The 16,689-nt window shown below is 37.3% G+C and overlaps 1 protein-coding gene across 5 annotated transcripts in view; it reads right to left on the bottom strand.

Annotated features, from left to right (window-relative positions):
* NTN4 (netrin 4) overlaps positions 1-16,689 on the bottom strand; it is a 231,211-nt gene that overhangs the window by 50,618 nt on the left and 163,904 nt on the right. For all 5 annotated transcript variants that reach the window (XM_074271306.1, XM_074271305.1, XM_074271307.1 and 2 more), the window contains one exon: positions 779-905. In XM_074271306.1, coding sequence (XP_074127407.1) covers positions 779-905 — 127 coding nt within the window. The remainder of the gene's footprint in view (positions 1-778; positions 906-16,689) is intronic.

Genomic DNA, 16,689 nt, shown 5'->3' on the forward strand with positions numbered 1-16,689 from the left:
GAATTCAACCCAAGGGAACTGAAAAGGTCACTGAGAGAGAGAGAGTGGGGAGAGGCAGGACAGACTCTTGGGGGGGGATGATTTGAGCTATTTGGAGACAACAGGGAAGGAACAAGGTTGGAAATTAGAGAAAGAGGAGGACTGAGGTTGCAACTGGCTGGGGAAATGAGATCACTGGGGCTCATATTACCAAGGAGAGGAGCTCATTGTCAGAGAGTGTGGGGAAGGAGGAGAGAGTGCAGAATGATGTTACGGGATGCAAGATGACAGTGTAGAGGTTAACTAGAGGGTTGAGATTTGGAAGGGGAAATGTCGTTAAGTGAAAAATAGGGATCATTGCATAAGAAAGTAGAGAGGAATAAAAGGGCTGAGGTTTTGATGAACACGTAAAACAGGTTTAGGAGGGATGAGACATAAAGAGAGAGAGAGGAGTTATGGTCACATATGTCAGAGTTTTTGCTTGAGGAAGTGGAACAATTGTGGGCTAATGAAGGCATACAGGGTATGATCATTCCTCTGTGTGGCTAAGGTGGAGTGGAGGAGCAGGGCATGGGATGGGCTCCCACAAAGGGTCTAAGCAAACGGATGGCCCATTTCTGGCAGAATGGGCAAACAGCGCTGGTGCTTTGGTTAAGGGGTGACATGCACTGCGCTGGAAGGAGCCAGAACTGTCGGTCTTCTCTCACCCTGTGCCTCTGAAGACTCAGGAGACAAGCGTCCCCAGGAAATTTGTGGTGCAAAGAAGGCTTCTGCGTGTCTGGATTTGTCACTTACTTACTTCTGCATTCGTTCGGGGCCCCCGTCTTTCCATTTGCAGCCTGCCAGGGCCGGTCATTGTAGAGGGGGGCACAGTGCTGGCAGTGGGAGCCTGCGGTGTTGTGCTTACACGTACACTTTCCATGCACCTACAACAAAAATAAACCAGAGCCGTGATTGCAGGGGGTGCCAGGGAAGAGAGGGCTTCCTACAATCTAGGCCACAGTGTCTGGCTCTCCCCTCTTGATGTTTATTTGCTTTGAAGGATTAATTGCAATCCCAGCAGATCCTGTGTTCAGTGTATTTGGGGATTTTTGAAGATTGAATAACACATTTTTTTCCCTGATCGTTGGATGTGTGGTCCTAACTTGCAGGTCACAAATACAGCCATTTTTCAGGATATATTGAAAGCATCCAAGGCAAATTAACTCAGAGAACTGTAATGAAACCAACCAAAAATATTCACTAAGTGTCTACTATGGGAAAGGCTTGGGTGTTACAAAGAAGTACACATTTTTGTTATCGTTCCAGAAGTTTTAGGGGAGTTCTGAGGAGGCTAGGGTAGCCAAAGATAGTTAGTAGAAATAGACTTGAAAAGATAGAATTTCCAGAGGTAGAGAAAGGAAGGGAGGAATCGTACTGGAGGGAATTTTAGAAAGAAAAGTGTGAGCACGAGGAAGCAGAAATTTTTATGGAGAGCACTCATTTTTTAGCATATCTGAAGTACTTTGAATGGACACAGGAATATTTCCTTAAGACCAAGCACTGAAGAAAGAGAGACAAAAACCAAAACAAAACAAATATGGCTTTAAGACTTGCAAAGCATGGGAGTTAGGGACCATTATTTTCCCCATTTTACAGAAAAGGAAACTAAGGTTAGAAAAGAGTACTCCTACTGTTTCAAAGTCCGATTCTTTTTGTACAGCAAAATAACTGTCTGGACATGCACACATATATTGTATTTAACATATAGTCTATCATATTTAACATGTATTGGTCAACCTGCCATCTGGGGGGAAGGAGGGGAAAAATTGGAACAAAAGGTTTTGCAATGGTCAATGCTGGAAAATTACCTATGCATAAAATTTTTGTAAAAATAAAATAAAAGAAAAAAAAGAAAAGGGTACTGCTTTGTCCAGGGTCATACACCCAGCTCTTCCTGACCCTAAGTCTAAGAACACACTCTATCTCTGACCTACCTTGCTGGCCTAAAATTCAAAACCAGATGAAATTGTCTTAAAAGTGAGTCAAGGACTCTTGGAGTTTAATCTGGAAGTTGCTCTCCCCAAAAATGATATACAGTTCTCATAGATCATGAACCAAGGACTGCTTTTTTCTTAAGAGTTTCCTTTCTTACTTGCATGAATTAATGCTGAGTGAAGTGAGCAGAACCAAGAGAATATTGTACACAGCAACAATAAGATTATGTGACGATCAGTTGTGATGGACTTGGCTCTTTTCTACAAGGAGGTGACCCAAGCCAATCCAGTAGACTCATGACAGAAAGTGCCATCTGTATCTAGAGAGAGAACTGCAGAGACTGAATGTGGACCAAAGAATAGAATTTTCACCTTTTTTGTTTGTTTGCTTATTTTTTCTCAGATTTTTTCACTTTTTGATCTATTGTTTCTTGTATAGCAAGATGAATATGGAATTATATTCAAAAGAATTACACGTTTAACTTGCTTGCTATCTATGAGAGGGGGGCTGGAGGGAAGGATGGAAAAAAACTTGGAACACAAGTTTTGTAAAGGAGAATGTATGAAAACTATCTTTGTATATATTTGGAAAAATAAAAAGCTATTAAAAAAGTTTCCTTTCTTCTGGCACCACTTCCATGAAATAAATGATCCTTACAGCTAAAATGCTAATTTATATTTAAAATCACCATTAACCCAAAGAACCAGATAATTACAATATGATTTGTAGGGTTAAAAATATTGTAATATTGAAATTTAAGATCTTACAAACTGCAAGTGAAAAAAACTTACTGGGCTCTAAGAATTATCCTGATCACGATTAATAGGTCCATAGAATGTAAGGTAGTTTTTTTTTCCCTAGAAGTTTTAAAATAAGAACAAATAAGGTATGAGTCTGGGGAGAGAGTATGGCAGAGTGGAATGGACACTGGACTTGAAGTCGAAGTATCTGCATTCTGATCCTCATACAAGCAGATATTAATAGTCTAATCCTAGGCAGCTCTCTCCTTCTCTCTGTATGAAAAATGTGAACAGTGCTTGCAATACTTACCCCTGCCCAGGTTGTCATGAAAGTACTTTTGCCAAAGTGCTCTGTAAATATTAATTACATCACTCTCTAAATTTAGTTTCTGTTGATATAATTGTATTGTGTGATGCAGGCGTGTCTGGTGGGTTTTAATTAGAATACTGTTCTGTATGAGGAAAGCATTTTTTAAAAAATTAATTTGTTGAATGAACAGTTCCCTTATTTCTCGAGGTAGAAAAAAGGTTGTTTTTGTTTTAATAAAATGGGAGAAATGTGGACTGAAGTTCAAAGCATTTTAAAAAATTTTAAATGAACAGTCTCCTTACTTCTCGAGGTAGAAAATGGTTGTTTTTGTTTTGTTTTGATAAAATGGGAGAAATGTGGACTGAAGTTCAACACTCTACAAGGTTATGATGCTGCAAAAGTCTTGAGTCTATTTTAGAGATGTATAGCTCCCACTATGGCCATGTCTGGCCACCAAGTAGGTGGCAGTGTAGCATATTAAAAAGAACTAACCCCAAATCCAAGCCCTCCAGGCCCATTCCCTAATGCTAGGTATCCCCCAGAGCTCTGTCCTGGGTTCTCTTCCCTTCTGTCCATCACATACCCAGTCTGTCATCCAGCGACAATGCTGTTCCTTGCACCAGACCCTCCAAATCTGCTCCAGATATTTTCACTTGCTTGGAATGCTCTTCCTCCTCATCTCTGCCTTCTGGCTTCCTTGGGCTCTTTTAAACGCCATCTAAAATCCCACTTTCCAAAAGAAGCCTTTTCTGATTCTCCTTTATGCTAGGGGCTTGCTTATATTGATTATCCTATACCTTGTTTGTACAGAATTAGTGCTTAATATGCTTGTTGCCTGACTTCTGGACTAAGCTTTAAAGTCTGCTTTGATAACCACTAGCTGAGTTGTGAAGGTTGAATGAGATAATCCATGTCAAAGTTCCTGATATATGAAACGTTTCAAGATACAGTGAAGAGAGAGTTGGTTTTAGAGGCAGAAAACCTGAGTTCAATTCCAACCTCCAGAGCTGTGGGGCCGGGGGCCAATCACCTAAATCCTCAGTGTCCCAGGTAACTTTTACAACTAAAACTTGCAGAGCAGGTGGTGCTCTTGCTTGATTGATAGAGGGAATGTTCTCCCTGGAAGTTCCCCAGACAAAATCATAGTTCAGAACTCCTCTCCTCCTTCAAGTTCGGCATAAATGTTGGTGGTCACCAAACTATGACTTTCCCTCTTTGGACTCAGGTCCTCCAAACCTAGTTCGGGCCTAGTTCTTCTTATCTGCCATCTTTCCAATGTGGTTGTGAGCATAATCCATATAGGTCCAGCCAAGTCCATACCACTTGTTTCCATGTTTTTCAGCAACTAAAGTGCTTCATCAAGCTTGAACATGGGGGAAATTTGCAGTGCTTCTGAAGAGTGAAAGTTATGTCTATATATGTCCTTTTTCAATTTTTGCAGAAATTTTTAGATCTGTTTGCTATTAGGTCTGTTTTTATTCTGCTTTCCTTTTTATTAAAAATGAGAATTAAACCTGTATGACCCTGGGTAAATCACTTAATCCCCAACTGTCTCACCAAAAACAAACAAACAAATAAGAAGGCCTAATAAATTGTCTAAGGAGGGCACTGGAGGACATGTTAATAGAGGTCAGAAAATAAGATAAAGAATATATAATGGAGGTAATCACAGGGCGGAGCCCTCTTCCCCCTTGTGCTCAGGCTTGGCTATGCCCTCCAAGGGCTACGCTCCTGTACTGTATGGGTACAGCTGAGTACCGAGCTTCTCAGACTTCTTGGGTGAACCAGGTATGCTCCGTAGGGTGTGCTAGGGAAGTGAACAGGAGAAAGCTGGGAAGGTTTGAGAGGGTTAAGATTACCTGAATTACCAACAGAAAATGTTATGTATCTCAAGCACCTTGATGAAGTTCCTAGAGAAATGAGTCAAATCTTTCTGCTTAAAATTTCATTACAACTACAATATTTATATAACAAAAATATTTCCTAGCCACCAACACTATTTCATAGTGTTAGTTACACACAGCTGTTATGCTATGTAGCCACAGAAGTGTAGGATAGACTGAATCTGCAATGGGAATGACACACAGTGCAGCTAGCTGCCTGGAGTAAAAAAGCCTCTGAGAGTTCCCTGCCTTTTTATAGGACCCATTACTAAGTAGGAGACAGGGGGAAAGCCCCAATGCACAGGAATGGTTAATTTTGGAAGTAAGAGATATGTGGAGGGTAGGACCAGCAACAAAAGCAAACAAGCTGAAATAAGTCTAATCTAGTGTGACTTCCTTCTCGGCCTCCATTTAGGAACATAGAAAGGGCATGCGATTAGTTGGCTGACATAGAAACCTGTTTCTATGGGGCAGCATAAGTTATTTTATCTTAGCAGAGCCCTCAAAAAAAAGAAAAACCAGGGATCCCCCATTCCCCTCATGCTGGGGTTGTTTTCCTTTTTGTCCACTGGTATACATCAGTGTTACTCCAACTGAAGGGTTTATTTGGTCAAGGTCCTGGGAACAGTGTCTTATCTTTGCATTTCTGGGGAGAGCAGAAGTTTTGAGTCAGGTCCTTCTTTGTTTAGTTGGTACTCAAGAGGAACTGGGCTAATGACCTTATTTTTGTAGGGTGGGAAATCATGATCATGATGAAAAGTGGCCCCAAACTAGGCTGATTTGCCTTTTGTCTCAAGTGTAGCTCTAAGGTATCTCCTTCTTCCCCATCCGTACAACATCTTACATATATTTCAAGAAATCTTTAATAAATCTAAGTACAAGAAAATAAATCGGAGTACTTTATATTCTGTTATAGAATCTGCCATGGAATTGGGTTATAAAGACTTATTTATGAAGGGAAAGTAATACTAGTTGACATTTATGTGATTCTTTAAGGTTTAGAGAACTTTACATACATTACTCATTGGATCTTCACTGCAACCGTTCGAGGTACTTAATAGCCCAGTTTCACAGATGTTCAAATCTAGACTGAGGAAGGGCTGGTGACTTGCCCTGTTCATGCATCTGGTAAGTGTCCAGGGTAGAATTTGAATCTGGGTATCTCCTGATTCCACTCTAGACATTGCCTGTACTTTTCACATAATAAATATTAACTGAATTTTTGTTACGCTCTAGTATGGTAGAGGAGGTTATAGAATTTACTGTTGTTAGGGATCTTACAGAATCTAGCTCAATCTCTTTTTAGGTAACTCACTGAATAAGTGCTATGGAATAGCACCTCAAATAATTGCTAGTAGCATCTGCCCCTGCCCCTACCAGCTGACTAAAACCAATCAATCAATAGTTATTGATTAACAACTAAGTACAAAGTACTGTGGGTTTATGCTGGGGAATACAAAACTCTGCCCACATTCTTATAATCAAGTTGGGGAAAATAGATATATATTCAAGAAAAAAAATTATTAACAACACAAAATAAGAAGTGATTAAAGTCCAAATAAATGAAGAAAAGAATAATAGAATAGTTCAGAAAAGGGGGAACTTGATGGAGGAGATAGAATTTGAGCTAAACTTTGAAGGATAGGTTCCATCAGAAAAGAAAGGCAGTGGGGTAAGGGAGAGTTCATTCTGCTTGTTAGAAATGATGAAAGCAAAGGCATGAAGATTGAATTTAAAAAGGTGCTTGTCAAATGCTGAGAATTTATGATGAGCAATTGAAGAAGAAGTTGAAAAGAAGGGCTTAATCTTAGATACTGGAGGGCCCAGAATACTAAACTAAGGATTTGGGGCTTTGCTATGAAGAGTCATTGAAAGTTTTTGAACGTGGGAATGACATCCATCATTTTTTAGCTCTTTCTTTGGTCTTTTTTATATTGCTCTCTCTTACTTCTCTCTTTTTGCTTCTTTTCTCCAGTCCATCTCCTAGGACTATGAATGGGCTCCAAGGGCATAAAAATGGTAATCAGGGTTTAAAAAGTATCCGACTCTTTATCAACTTGATTTTGTACCTTTTTTTTTTTTACCTTGGATTTATCTAAGTCTCTTTCTACTTAAGGTTTTCTTGGGCTATGAATTCCAGGCTTGGGAGGCCATAGATATCCCAGACACCGAGGGTCACCTCACCTCATCAAACATTCACATGTATCACGAGATGCTGAAGATGGGTCATTTCCCTCTCTCTTCCCCCACTTCCACCCCCCAGGGAGGACCTCAGAAAATTCCCTTGCTCTCACATGCTGAGGTTTGGAGAAATCTCCCAGGGTCTGAATAGTGTCTGCACAGCAAATTTTTTTGCATACAGAAAAATTCAGGGAGCTGTCATTTTGACAAGGTACCAAAAATAGCTGTAAATCATTACCTAGAGTATTTAAAACAAGAAATCCTTCCTCAGCGATACAACTCTTACTGTTCAAGCTTGAGAGATCACCCACTATTTGATGCTCGTGAAGAATGTGCAAGTAAAACTAGGTCTTCATTGAAAAAAATACACTTTAGTAAAAAATCTTGAGTATATTAAGCTGATCTGACTTGGTCCACAAAAGACCAAGAAGATTCAGGCAAATGGGGTTACCATAACTACTGAAGAAGTAGAGTTTCAAAATTTCAGATCTACTTTAATGGCTAGATGGCAAATCCCTTTGGTCATTAACATTCCCTTTAGATTCTGTGAATTCTTTAAGCCCTCTTTTAGACTGGGAGTTCTTTCTTCTTCTCAGTTGATGTCAAACTGCCCTAATCCAGTAGACTGGTGTCCCATGCAAGAGAGATAAGAGTACCATAGTAATCTGTTCTAGTCAGTTCAATAAGTCTTGGGTAAATAAGCAAGTAGATGTGGATGAAGATGGGCGCTGTGATGGATACACAAAGATCAGAGAGAGACCTTGCCCTCGAAGAGCTTTACTTTTGCTGGGAGGGAATGATAATAAGGCTGTGCTTTGAAGCAAATCAGGAGTTTTCCTAAAGTAAAAGTGAAAAAGGAGAAGGGAGATATTCCAGACATGGAGGCTTCATATACAAAGACATGGGTAGCAATTAGACTAGTTTGACTAGAAGAGAAAGTAATGAGAACTTATTGCAACAGTCAACTATTGTTGTCTTCAGTGATGGACTCTCAATTTTGGTAAGGACATGGATAAATTGGAACATTCCAAAGGAAGACAAGCAGGGGACTAGAAACTATATCATATGAGGGTTAGTGGAAATAAATGGTTATATTTAGCTTGAAGGGAAAAAAATCTGGGGGGACTTGTCTTCCTTTGGGGAATTGTGTGAATTGTCCCATGCAAGAGAGATAAGAGTACCATAGTAATCTGTTCTAGTCAGTTCAATAAGTCTTGGGTAAGTAAGCAAGTTATAGTTATCTCTAAATATTTGAAGGGCTATCAAGTGGAGGAAGGATTAGACTTAAGTCTCTATAGCTCCAGAGGGCAGAAATAAGACCAATGGGTAGAAATTTTAAAGAATCAGATTTTTCTACACATCAGGGAGCATTTTCTGAATAAACAGGATTTGTCAGAAGAGAAGAAAGTTGGAGGGGGAAAAGATGATTAAAAAGCAAGATGAAAGCATGTCCAATGAAAAACTCTCCTTAGCTTAAAAGCTCCTTAGCTTTTGGCTAGGACTGGCCCTTGGTTAAATGACATAGAAAACTGTGAAGCAGGTGAATTTAAGTAAATTTTACCTATAAGGAGAAAAATTTCAGAATGAGGATCAGAAAATCTTCACAACAATTCATATGATTAATTCTATCCAGAATCTGACTTACTAAATTTGATATTACTTTTTTCACTTTGCCAGAATTATAAACTTCTAATGGGATATTCTATTAGGGTGTCTTCAGCAGATTATCTCCTTGGGCTGCTTGGTAATGTATGTCTGAATGTTTAAAGATTTCACTATTCAGAGTACATCTTCTAAAGAGCGCATCTATTAAGAGGGTTCCCCTAGTCCATACATCTGGTTAAGGAAGGCTTGAATAACATTCATCTCAGTTTGATATTTGAGGTCCATTGACAGCCCCTGTCCAAATCACTGGTAGATTCCATGATCTTCCTAAGGAATGGGTCTGCTGGATTTAGGAAACACATTTCAGTGTTTCTTAGGGGCACTTTGGGCTTTTTGAAAGTATTTATAAGCCCCAATTCAACAGACAGGAAATTTATTTTTAAATGTTAACAAAATCCTAACAAATGAATTTATAATCCATTCGTCTCTATTGTGGCCATTAACCTATCACATCTTTGTAAGCTATTATTATCCTTATTAGATAAGATTGGCAACATTTTAGGAACTTCCTCTCATGTAACAGCTAGAAGGCTTTTATAGTCCCTTTTTGTTTAGGTTATGAAGATGCCAAATGATAATATCACGAATACCCTAATATTTGAAACAAGCCTTTTTCAGATTAAGGTTACTAGCTTATTTCCATTTTTTTTCATATATAAACAAACGTTTCTATGCCCTAAAGCTTTCATTTGAATGTTCACACGTCAGTTCATCTGCTATGTGAATACTCCTGGCATAGGAACCAGAATTTCTAAAGGTGTTTAGAAATAGTACAATCTTTTCCTCTCCACCTAAAGAACAAAAACAAAAATTCCAAAACAAAAACTCCCAACTTTATACAACCCAAATTAACTGGTACAAATTCAGAGTGCTTGAAATTGTTGTTTGGTTGTTATATAACGATTAGAAAAAGGAATAGAAATCAAAATTTGCGGTGTATATAATTCAACATATATCACAGTCTACACACAAGGAGTAAAATGGTTTATTTAATGCAGGAATTCTTAATCTGAATTCTAGGTATTAAAAAATTTTTTTTTCTATTTCAATATACTGGGCTTCCTCTGTTATCCTGTGTATTTTATTTTATGCATTTGAAAACATCATTTGGGGGAGTTAATAGGTTTTAGGTTGCCAAATGCCAAAGAAAAGGTTAAGAACCCCTGATTAATGGCTACACTTGGAGTGAGAAAGGCCTGGGTTTAATTCCAATTTGTGACTATTAGTAGTGTGACCATGGAAAAGTCTCTTAACTTTTTTCAATTTTGGTTTCTTAATCTATAAGCTGTCTCTCATCATCTATACATGGGAATAATAATTCTTAAAGTATCTACTTCATAGGGATGCTGAGGGACAAATAATGTATATATAAAGAAGTTTGCTCATTTAAAAGCTCTATTACCTGCAGAAAGCAAAAAGAAAGAAAGAAGTTGTCCAAGGACAGAGAAAATTTTGCTCATTGTGTTTGATTTGAAAAACGCCAATTAAAAGCCATTCCCTTTTTGGGCTTCAAAACAATTTAGTAACAGCATCCCTTTAAAATTGATAGATGAAAGATTTAAAATTTATATCTATGTCAATAAAAGTGTTAGAGTAGGACATAGTTTGAATTCTGGGTGCCTAGGAGAAAATCGTGGGAAGGGATTCCTCATCCTTTGCTCACCTTTAAGAAAACAAAGTTTTAAGAAAACAAAGAAGGAGCCGACCTTTTCTGGGCTGAGGACCGACCTTGTTTTTATGACCAGAAATTCATAAACAGAAGTATTACCTCTTTTGGAAAACACAGCTGTCAGGATTGTCTTTTCCATGCATATTTTGTTAATTAACAAATCGTATTTCTGCCATGCCTTATCTTACCACATAAAGGGAGCTAATGAGGCTTTCTATCACGTTTACTTGAGGATTTACTTTGAAGAATTTCAAAGTCCATGATTGTAGCTAAGCAGGTTTGAATACCCCACATTTTCAAGAACTTAATTCCAGTAGCTTCCTCTTTTTCAGGATCATGAGGCATTGTATCTTCCCTCTGGGTGCTGTAATAAATATTTCTGCCATAAAAATGCAAATAGCATTGGACTAGAAATTGTAATGCCCAGAAGCGTTATGAAGATTACATTTAGATAAGATCACACTATTGCTTAGTTGGGAGATTTTTCTGTTATTACTTCACTGCATAGACCTGTTCCTTATTTGTTCTTTGTGTATTATGTTACTAGGTGAGCATGTTGCATTTGTTACCTTTGCTGTTGAAGCACTAAGGAAATAGAACAGTTGAGCTGTGGAATATATAGGGCAATAACAGCTGGGAAGAGCCCCAAGAACTGCACCAACCCCCCTCCCACCCCAATAACTCCAGGGCTTCTTGCAGGCAGGACAGAGAAGCAGCTCTTCTGAACTAATGTCTTTATAAGACCAGCACAATCAACCACTGGTGCAGAGGTGATTCTCTCAGGAAGAAGGAAGGAAGGATTGTATATGTATAATCTATATAGGAGTGCTTGCTGTTTTTTTGGGGGGAAGAGTAAGGGAAGGAAAGAATAAAAAATTTGGAAGACAATCTTATAAAGAATGAAAGCTGAGAACTATTTTTACACGTATTTGTAAAAGTAAAATACGACTGAGAAAAATAAAAAATAAAAAAATTTAGGAAGGGAAGAGCTAAACAATGAGCTGACACTTTTTTAATGATGTGGCTTTAGAAATCCATATTCTTCCTAGTGGCTGCCCCTGAGTCTTGTGCATCAGCCTGTGGCACGAACTGTATCAGGTCTTGGGCACAAAAAATATTGGAAGATTTGATAATGATGCATTTGTCACAAGATGAATATCACAAGTAATTTTTCTGTCCTACCAGATTAAAAAAAACACCTATATATGTGCATTTATCAAAGACACATACATATCTAAAGATATGAGCCCAAAGTACAAGAACTTTTTTGTGCATGTGGGTGTGATGTGTTTAGTAAATAATCAAAGTGCTCATCTGGAATCACTAGGTCTCTGGCTCACCAGACACTGGGGTTTGACTGAGATTTTTGGCACCTCTGCCAACATCCAATTTTTTGAACTTAATTAGCTAGTGGCCCTCATGAATTAAGAAGCCAGTGAATGGCAGCTGGCAGGTGTCAGGTATTGTAACTGAAACTGAATGTCATTCATTCTGTATTTTAATTACATAGCCCCTATGTATATATTTCAGATGACGTAGAATGTATTGGAAATTTTGGCCACCTCTGAGCACAGAAGTAAAATCCCAGGGTTTTTCTGAGCTAAGGATAATACTAGTTGATTATTTGTTGTTTAATCATTTTTCCAGCTGTGTCAGATTTTTGTGATCCCTTTTTGCGTTTTCTTGGTGGAGATACTAGTATGGTTTGCCATTTCTCTCTCCAGGTCATTTTACAGATGAAAAAACAATTAAGTGACTTGCCCAGGGTCACACAGACAAGAAGAATCTGAGGACATATTTGAACTCAGGAGGAGGAGCCTTTCTGGACCTGCCTTCTATCTACCTAGATGCCATTAAAACCAGTTGATGGTATTGCCTAATTGTCTAATGCTTTATGTATTCTTGGCTGCTGAATCTCCTACCTCATGCTTGGAATATTCTCTAACCTCATCTATCTTTTTGGATCTCTGAATTATTTCTATTTATATACAAGATAATACACACACACATAATTTATATACCAGATACATAGATCACCTTAATAGAATGTAAGCTCTTTGAGGGCAGATACTGTTCAAAAAACCTTTAGTACTCTTTATCTCAAGTGCATAGCACTATTCCTTGCACAGTTCTGATTTTAATTGACAATTATGTCCCTGACACCTTGTAGAGCTATACTTTTGAGTGAAAATCTGTGTGGGTCCAGGATCCTGGTACTAATTATCTAGGGAGGGGGCTATATTTATAGTCAGATTCTGCCCCGGAGTAGGGAAGATCAATATGTAGTTAGTGGGTGGTGAGGTTGAAGGGGTCCTGGACTTGGATTTAGAAGATCTGGGCTCAAACTCTCTACATTGGACACTTGCTGTGTGACTTTGGGCAAATTTCTGGGTTTCCCTGTGTCTCAGTTTCCTCAACTACAAAATGAAGGTTTGGTCTTGGTTGCTTCTAGGATCCTTTTTCAGCTTTCAGTCTCTGAATCTCTGAATTTTAAAAAACTGTATTGGGAAGTTATTTAGCCTCCACCTTTCACCTTGCTTAAAGATCAACTTTGGTGCAAAGTAGGTCAATGTCAGGCGATGAGTAGGCCTGACCATATTTGCTGCAGATTTGCTCACTGATTTATACAGATTCACCAGAGTGGTGTAAAAAACTTACTCTAAACTTGGCTAAGGAGTGTGATGTTTGTTTTTTTCCCAAATCAAATGCCTTACTACCTACGACAAGTTACTAGGACAGTTACTACAATGACCATTAAAATTCATGGCTCTGCTCCTTTTATTTAATCTCGACTAAGAGTTCTTTTCATGCTCTCCCTTATGCTTATCTTTCCACACTTCTTTGCCTTTTTCAAGGTCACAAAGCAATTCAGTGGCAAGGCTGAGAATAGAACTCCCAAGAGACTCCCAAAATACCAGAAGCCTCCATCTCAGAGTAGTGATGTCAGCAGGAAGATTTTTGTCTCCCACTACCACCTACAAGGCATGTTAAGGACCTTTTAGGGTATAAGTTCCTTAGTTGCATGACAACTTCTATTTCTATGTAGCCTATTTATATGGAATAAGTTTGTAGAAATGATAAAAAAGCAAAAACAATAATAAATGACCTATGGTATCATATTCTATGGTCATCAACTTAGCCAGTTATCAAGAAAGAATTTAGGAAAGTAAAAAAAGAGTCTGCAACTCATTTTGTAAGCAACCACTGACATCTGATAAGTACTATTTGACAAGAGATTGGGGAAAAGTTTTGTATTTTTATTCTCAATATCTTGAAAAATAAAAGGCATTTTGTAATGATCTAGGTGGTAAGGTGGAAGCTTACTTAAATTACTGTGGGGGCATTCCTAAGTATATTTTCTCCATTAACGTGGAAACCTTCATTTTTTCACTAGGTTCACATAGCTTTGGGTTGTCTTAAAGAAAAATTCGTTGTCACAAACTATTTTGTATTCTCTCACAATGTTTTTCTTTTCCTTTCTAGCTCACATTTTCCATTCTTTTCTTTTCTTTTTTTTTTTTCCTTGACAGCTCTGTTTGGCTGTCACTAGATATTCTATACTATGCAAAGGCTGTTACAAAAGTTGACTTGTTTAAGATAAATGAGACACTAAGTATTATACAAGAAGCCAGTTGCTAGGGCATGTTTTCTTCTGCAATCTTTTGTCATTGAATTCATTCATTCATTCAAATGCTTCTTTTCATACTGTAAATTTGCTTATTTCTTGGTGAGTCTTGTAAAACACATTCTTGATAACTAAATATGCTTATGTAGAGAGTAAGAAATAATATTAGAAATGCTGACTTACAAAAAGGTAATTTAGATTTTTTGAGATTGGAAGGATAGTTTATATTCATATAATGTTTTATAGTTGTAAATTATTTGCCTCATTTAAATTACCATAAAGACATATGTGAAGCTCTGAGAATGGATGCATCTTAGATTCTTTTTTTAAAAAATTATTTAAAAAATCTTTTACAGTCCCCATAGTATTTATTTTTATATAGTAAATTCAGTCACTGGATTTTGAAAATAAGATGCTTATTCTGGAAAATTTTTAGTTACGAGCCAGCTTTTAGGATGGTTTTAGAATGACAAATAAAATGCAAGTTTTCATCTGTTGTGACATGAGTCATTATTCTGTTTTAACCAAATTTTTAGGAATATGACTAATCAACTCAATTTTGAACTTTATTCTCAAGGTTCACATGAGGGCAGTTAAGTTTTGGGTATGTCACAAAGGTTTGTCATAATGAGCAATACATCAATAATGTCTATGTGCTTCCAAGAGTTATATATCATATAATCTTACAGTATGGACTTTTAAAGGAATCAAACATTTTTAGAATTTATGTCATAAGACAGACACTTTGAAAATTCCAGAAGGCATACCACATAAACACATACTCATATAAATATGTACAATATAAACACATAAATATATATGTATGCACTCACATTTTATATGTTTTGTATCTATCATACCTTTTTTTCTTATTAAGAAACTTGGAGGTATACTGATTCTTTCCTTCAAACATTCCAAAATCTCTCCTGTCCTTAAAAAACCTTCATTAAGCTCCCCTTGAGCTCCAGTCCTTTCTCCTTGCTACTTCCTTTCTCACACAAATTCTTTTTTTTTTTTTTTTTAATTTTTTTTATTATATATATATATATATATTTTATAATATTATCCCTTGTATTCATTTTTCCAAATTACCCCCCCTCCCTTATTCCCTCCCCCCGACGACAGGCAATACCATACATTTTACATGTGTTACAATATAGTCTAGGTACAATACATGTGTGCGAATATCATTTTCTTGTTGCACAATAAACATTAGAATCCGAAGGTACATGCAACCTGGGCAGACAGATATTAGTGCTAACAATTTACATTCCCCTCCCAGTGTTTCTTCTCTGGGTGCAGCTACCTCTGTCCATCATTGATCAACTGGAAGTGAGTTGGATCTTCTTTATGTTGAAGATTTCCACTTCCATCAGAATACATCCTCATACAGTATTGTTGTTGAAGTGTACAGTGATCTTCTGGTTCTGCTCATTTCACTCAGCATCAGTTGATTTAAGTCTCTCCAACCCTCTCTGTATTCCTCCTGCTGGTCATTTCTTACTGAGCAATAATATTCCATAACTTTCATATACCACAATTTACCCAACCATTCTCCAACCGATGGACATCCATTCATCTTCCAGTTTCTAGCTACAACAAAAAGAGCTGCCACAAACATTTTGGCACATATATGTCTCTTTCCGCTCTTTAGTATTTCTTTGGGATATAATCCCAGTAGTAGCGCTGCTGGGTCAAAGGGTATGCACAGTTTGATAACTTTTTGGGCATAATTCCAGATTGCTCTCCAGAATGGCTGGATTCTTTCACAACTCCACCAGCAATGTATTAGTGTCCCAATTTCCCCACATCCCCTCCAACATTTGTCATTATTTGTTCCTGTCATCTTAGCCAATCTGACAGGTGTGTAGTGGTATCTCAGAGTGGTCTTAATTTGCATTTCTCTGATCAGTAGTGATTTGGAACACTCTTTCATGTGAGTGGCTCACACAAATTCTTAGAAAAAGTTGTCTAAATTTACTGCCTTCGCTTATTTTCTTCTCATTCATTCTTCAATCTTTTCCGATCCAAACAAGATATCCAACTTCGTGACTCAATTGAAGCTACTCTTTTCAAGCTTTCCACTTGATCTCTTAATTGTCTGGAAATGCCATCTGCATTTTTTTTCAGCCTTCATTCTCCTCGGCATATCTCTTGCAACTGACATTATTAGTTATTTTCATTTTATATTAAAAGAGGATTGTATATGCAATCACAATTCTGTATTTCATTCAATTTTTAGAGATATACAATAAATTCTACTTATAACTTTCAAAACTTTCCCACTTGTTTGTGCTTTCTTCTGTATTTCCTTCTGTTCTTATTTAATTCAATATCCTTAGAGGAAACCTGAAGAAACATTTGTTTCTTTTTTCCCATTATAATATCAGCACTACATCATCATATAATTTGCTACTGGCTAAGAAACAGAGAATTCTTGATAACTAAATATGCTTATGTAGAGAGTAAGAAATAATATTAGAAATGCTGACTTATAAAAAGGTAATTTAAATTTTTGAGATTGGAATGATAGTTTATATTTATATAATGTTTTATAGTTACAAATTACTTGCCTCATTTAAATTACCATAAAGACATATGGATCAGTGGAATAGATTAGACACATGTTAATCAAGGCCTATATTAATGTAATATTTGAT

This window comes from Sminthopsis crassicaudata, chromosome 5 (genome assembly GCF_048593235.1).
Source record: "Sminthopsis crassicaudata isolate SCR6 chromosome 5, ASM4859323v1, whole genome shotgun sequence".
NCBI lineage: Eukaryota > Metazoa > Chordata > Mammalia > Dasyuromorphia > Dasyuridae > Sminthopsis > Sminthopsis crassicaudata.